The 6,000-nt window shown below is 67.2% G+C and overlaps 1 protein-coding gene across 1 annotated transcript; it reads right to left on the bottom strand.

Annotated features, from left to right (window-relative positions):
* On the bottom strand, nucleotides 1-4,310 carry EFNA4 (ephrin A4). Its single transcript, XM_033082575.1, has 6 exons — nucleotides 4,204-4,310; nucleotides 1,778-2,070; nucleotides 996-1,064; nucleotides 780-839; nucleotides 459-711; nucleotides 1-371 (listed from the first exon to the last, which is right to left on the bottom strand). The coding sequence occupies exons 1-5, from the start codon at nucleotides 4,308-4,310 to the stop codon at nucleotides 623-625; spliced, it is 618 nt and encodes a 205-aa protein (XP_032938466.1). The 3' UTR covers nucleotides 1-371; nucleotides 459-622.
* Between the last annotated feature and the right edge of the window lie 1,690 nt (nucleotides 4,311-6,000).

Here is a 6,000-nt window from a genome sequence, read left to right as displayed (position 1 = left end):
TCTTGCAAATATTGTATTGCTCAGTCACTACTAGGGGTTAAAACCAAACCGAGGGCACGGAGGAAGGCGTCTTCCCAGAAGACAGATCAGTGCGTCCTCGCTGGAGGAGGACACGGCAGCGGCGGATGCCGCCATCGGAGCTGCTGCCCCGCTCCGGGGTTGGGGGTCCCTGGGCCCCAGGGCCGGGGGTCCATGGGGAAAGGCACGAGATGAGGTGATAGCCGTGGGGCAGAGCAGGCATTCGCTGAGGGGACCCCAGCACCAGGGCAGGCGGCCGGTGGGACAGTGCCAGGGCGTGGCAATCCCAGCGCGCGGCGATGCTGACTCGTGGCGATCCCGATGTGCGCTGATGCCGGTGGCAAGCGGTGGCCCTGGGAGGGAGAGAGCCCCGTCCAGGGATGCTTCAGGGCAGCAAGGAGGTGTTCACCCGCTTCCCCGGAGACCCCGCTGCCCCTCACCTTCCAGCCCGGAGCTCCCGGCCCCAGCTCGGCTTTGCGGAGGTCCAACAGGCGGGTCATGGCCTGGGGCTGCCCCACGGGCTTGGGGGGTTGGCTGTGAGGAAGAGTCTGGAAGCGGCGTCGGGGCAGAGGAGCCCATCCCCCCGCCACGGGCAGCGCCGGGGTCAGATCCAGAGCAGGGCCAGGAGCACGAGTGCCAGGCATGGGTTGCAGGACTGCGATGGGACCGCGGTGCCCCGGGCAGGCACCACATCTGCCAGGGCAGAAGCAGCGGTCAGGGCGAGCCGGTCCCCGGCCTCCCAGCCCTTCCCCCGTACTCACCCTCGGGGCCCCCGCGCCCTCGGGGCTGCGAATTGGGTACCTCTGTCACCGGCTGTGGCGCTGAAAAGAAACCCACCGTTGTCAGGGATCGGTTCCCCTGAATTATGTGGAGTCGCCCCCGAGGCTCCGGTACCCCCCAGTGGGGACTGGTATGCCCCGGGAGCGGTGGAGCCCCCGAATTTTGGGGTACATCCCCCCTCCCCCAGCCGGACTCACTGGTGCCTCGGCAGCAGACGGTGACGCGCAGCTTCAGGCATCGCCCGGCGCTCTCGGGGCTGGGCACGGCTGGGCAGGAGGGGTCAGCGGGGACCGTCCGGCGCGGCCCCCCCGGGACCCCCCGACGGCGGCTGAGCGCGGGCCGGGGGCGCCCCCTCCCGGCGGAACGCGAGCACGGAGCCCCCACCCCGGAGCGCCCGCAGCCCACTCTGCACCCCGAACCGGGGCACCCCGAGCCCTCACACCCCCTGCACCCCACCTCCCCCATCGCGGGGCATCCAGACACCCCCTGCACCCCACCTTCCCCACTGCAGGGCATCCAGACCCACCCATGTACCCTGAAACCCTTGTGTCCACCTCCACGGACATCCAGAAACCCCTTTAGCCCCGACCCACTTGTGCTGCCCTCCTGGGGCATCCAGAACCCCTCTGCACTCCACACCCCCATGAATCTGCCACCTCAGGGCATCCAGACACCCTCTGCATCCCTATCCCCTGTGCCCCTTGGGACATCCAGAGCCCCCTGCACCTCAGCCCTGGCATCATCCAGAACCCCTGTGTTACCCTTAACCCCAGTGACATCCTGAGTATACCCTGACCCTCCCCACACGCCCTAAACTCCGTTCCACGGGGACTCTGTTGACACCCAGCCCTGGGGAGCTGCACTCAAGACCCCTGACATCTGTTCTGATCCCTGATGGTTCTGACCCCAGGGACTGCACCCAGCGCCCCAACGTGCCGTGACCCCAGTGCAGCCCCCGCGGCACCCCGAGGGGACTCACAGATGTAGTAGTAGGTCTCCCCCGGCTGGAACTCGAAGCCGAGTGAGAAGGGGGTGAAACGCTGGATTTTCTCGGAGAAGCGGACGGGCCCGAAGGGCGCCCGGGGCCGGTTGCACTCCCAGCGCTTGAAGGCGCCCGGGGTCTCGTAGCAGCCGCGATAGCCCTCCCGGTCCACCATGAAGAGCGTGAAGGTCTCTGCCCGGCCGGCGGGCACCGCCCCCTCGTAGTGCGGGCAGTAGATGTCCAGGTAGTCATTGATGGCCACCTGGATGGAGTAGTCGTCCCGCAGGAACCTGCCGGGCAGGACGAGCCGGGAAGCCGGGGGTCCGCTGGGAGCGGTGCCCTGCTGCCTGCTGCCCCAGCGGAGCAGGGAGCTGGGGCTTTTCCCAAAACCACCGACCGGACACCGCCCGAGCCACGCAGCCAGGCATCAGCTCAGATTAGCCGCAAGCCGCTGGAGCTGAATGGGCTCGGCCACCGCGGCCGGGGGGGGTTGTACAGCCACGCTGCCCAGGCACAAAGCCCCTCGCCCCAGGCACCCGCCTCGCCGCTGATCGGACATGACACGCCGGTGGGGGGGCCGTGCGGCGGGACGCTTCCATCCCGTCCCGGTGCTGGCAGGGGGCGGCAGCCGGGGCAGGGGGCACGGGGCGGGCTGCGGTGGCGGAGCGGGCAGGGGATGGGGCCCAGCCCAGGTACAGGCACAGCGCTGGGGATGCAGTGAGCTCACGGTTGTGCCGACAGCAAGTGCGGCCAGGCCAGGGTGGAGCAGCTGTGCAGGCACACACACGAGCGCACACATGTGCACACACATGAACATGCACATGCATGTGCACACGCTTGGTCCTGAGCGTTTGGGACAGGCGATGGAAAATGGGATGGCAGGCAGACCTCAGCCCCATGCTGGCCCTGGCGCAGCCAGCGTTCACAGACGGTGCAGAGTCCCGGCAGAGACCAGAACATTCATCACCGGGATGGCAGCACTGGCAAGCGGGCTGTTGAACCCCCGACACCCCACTCAGGCTGGGGGCTCCCCGAGGGCAGGATGGAGCACAGACTCCTGGTGACTCAGAGCATCCCACGGGCGACGCTGCCATGGACGGGCCTGGGCAGGACCAAGGGCTGGGGGCACGGGGCACACAGAGTCCCTCTTCCTGGGGCATCCATGGGTGGGGGGTCCCACCTCTCCCATCCACAGGATGGTAGCAAGGCAGCATCTGTACCCCCAGCCCGGCCCATCATGTGCCCCAGTCCAGTGGGCCCAGAGCACAGGACCTCCATCGGGAGGCCCCAGGATCCTGACCCTGCCCCCTGCTCCCTGAGAAGCCCCAAGCTGGGAAATACCTAAAATGGAGGAGGTTGGGAAGAGGGATGGAGCCAGACCCTGGCCTGCTGGTAATGGCAAAGCTCACAGGCAGCACCAATGCCAGGTATGTGCTGGAGTGGCCCCTACCAGAGGGGACACCTGCCATGCAAACCCACAGCCCCGAGAGTGCCACCCACCAGCCTGATGCCACCAGAGGATGCCCAGAGTTCAGTGCCACCAAGGGCATTCAGGCTCAGCACAGGTGGGTACCACCGGGAAACTGGCAGCACCAGGACTGCCCTGCCCACCAGCTTGGTGCCACCAGCGGCTTGGTGCCACCAGGAGTGCCCACTGCCTTGAGGGCAACCAGGGCTGCCCACTGGTGAGGGAACACCCAGAGCTTGGTGTCACTGAGAGACTCACGAGCTGGAGGACACTCGGGGCTCAGTGCCACCAGCAGTGCCTGGTGCTAAGCACCATCCAGGTGTGCTCTCTGTCCTGGTGGCACCCAGGGATGCCCAGGGATGTGTCACTGGGGGTGCTCAGCAGCTCAGTGCCCCCCACAGGTACCTGGGGCTCGGTACCAGCTGGGGCACTCATCGGCTCTGTACTGCCCGCAGCTCGGGACCACCAGGGTGCCCGGTGGCTCGGTGCTGCTCAGAGCTCAGCACCCCCAGGGGTTCTCACCCGCCCGACAACGCCCAGGGCTGCCCGGTGGCTCGGTACCATCGGGAGGTACCACCCGGGGCTCGGTGCCGGTGGGGATGCCCGGGGGCTCGGCACACCGGGGGATGCTCGCCTGCTCAGCGTTACCTGGGGGCTCGGTGCTGTCGGGGATGCCCGGGGGCTCGGTTCCACGGGGAGGTGCTCCCCGTCTCAGTCTCGCCCATGGGCGCCCGGTGGCCCGGTGGCCGGCAGCCCCGCCCCCCCCGGAGCCCACCGCCCGCCGCCCCTCCCGTCCCGTCCCATCCCATCCCGTCCGTCCCGTCCCATCGCGGCGGCGCGGGCCCGGGGCTCGGTGGGGCCCGGGGCTCCGTGGGGCCCGGGGCTCGGTGGGGCCCGGGGCTCGGCGGCCCCGAGCGTACAAAGGCGGCGGGGCCGGCCGGGGCGGCGGCGGTACCTGGGGTTGCTGCCGTTCCAGTGGACGCCGTGGCGGAAGCCGCGCACCGGCGGCGCCCAGAGCAGCGGCGCCCAGAGCAGGAGCCCGAGCAGCGGCGCGGGGCGCATGGCTCCGCCGGCGGCGGGGGGCGGCGGGGGGCCGCGGGCGGGGCGGCCCGGCGGGGCTCGGCACGGCCCGGCCCGCCCCGACAACTTCGGGCCAATCCCGCCGCGCCGCCGCCCGGCAACTTCACCGACTGCCATTAACCCTTGGCGGGCGGCACCGGTACCCACCGGCACCGGCATCGAGATCGGCACCGGGACCGAGACCGGTAACTCCCCACCGGCCGGTACCGCCGGCATCCAGCGGCACCAGGACCGGAACCAGCAGCCACGCCCCAGTCCGGCACCTCCTGGTACCGCCAACATCCACCGCCACCGGGACTGATATCCCTGGCAACTCCTCGGTGTCTCTCCCAGTCCGACACCGACCCGGTGCTGTGAATATCTACCGGGACCAACACTGCCTGGGCATCTGAGATCACCATCCCTGGCAACAGCATCCCTGGCACCAGCACCGACCAACACCTTTGGCATCCACCGGCACCGCCCCTGGGACTGGCAGCTCCGGCCCAATCCGGCTCCCTGCTAAACCCCACCCCAACCTGGCACCGCCCCAGTACCGGCACCAGCACCCACCTCCCCGCGTTGTTGGGCATCAGCGACCACCGGTACTGGTACCGGCACCAGCTGGGCCCTGTGGGGCTCGGGGATGGGGAGATCGGTCCATGCACACAGGGCAACTCTCACACACGCGTGTGCCTGGGTCCATGTGAGTCTGTGCCCACAAGCAGCTCTTGCACATGTGTGCCCATGCACACAGGACAGTTCTTGCACACACATGTGCCCGTGTTGGTGGCAGCTGCTGCCTGCAGCCCCTGCCCACCAGGCAGCTCTCACACATGTATGTGTCTGTGTCTTCAGAGCAGCACGTGTGCTCATGTGTGACATCCGTGTCCAAGCCTATAGGGCAGCTCTTGCACACACATGTGGCCACGTGCATGGCAGCCCCTTTTCACACATGTCCCTGCACACAGAGGAGCCCCAGCGCACACACGTGTTTCTGTGTTCAGAGCAGCCTCTGCACACATTCACACCCCTGCCCACCAGGCAGCTCCTGCACACTTGTGTGCCCCAGTGTGTGATGGCCCATGCTCACATGTGTTCCTGCCCGCATCTGTGCCCACACAGAGCAGCTCTTGCACATCTGTGCCCATGTGTGAGGCTGCTCCTGTTCAGGTGTGGGTCCCTGGCCTCAAGAGCAGCTCCTGCACGTGCATGTGATGAGCACACAGGGCACACACATGTACCTGTGTTCTAGCAGGTGCTTGCACACATGTGTTACTGCCCAGAAAACAGCTCCTGCACAAACGTGTGGCAGCTCCTGCCCGAGCACATGGCCATGCACACAGGACAGCTCCTGCACGTGTGTGTCCAAACTCACAGAGCAGCTCTTACACACACACACATGTGTCCATGTGTGTGGCAGCTCCTGCCAATGTACATTCCTGCCTGGAAGGCAATTCCTGCATATGTGTGCACCCATGTTTGTGACAGCTTCTGCCCATGAGTGTGCCTGAGCCCACAGGGCAGCTCCTGCACAGAGCTCTGTTTGTGGCAGCCCATCTTCACTCGTGTGTCCATGAAAGCAGGATGGCTTTCGCACACTTACACATCTCTGTCCACCAGGCAGCTCTTACACACACAGACACACACAGAAAAACAGACACACGTGCCCACACAGACCGAGCAGCTCTTG

The sequence above is a fragment of the Catharus ustulatus genome, chromosome 30, assembly GCF_009819885.2.
Source record: "Catharus ustulatus isolate bCatUst1 chromosome 30, bCatUst1.pri.v2, whole genome shotgun sequence".
NCBI lineage: Eukaryota > Metazoa > Chordata > Aves > Passeriformes > Turdidae > Catharus > Catharus ustulatus.
The sequence above is the reverse complement of the archived record's forward strand: the minus strand, read 5'-3'. Positions and strand labels throughout refer to the sequence as shown.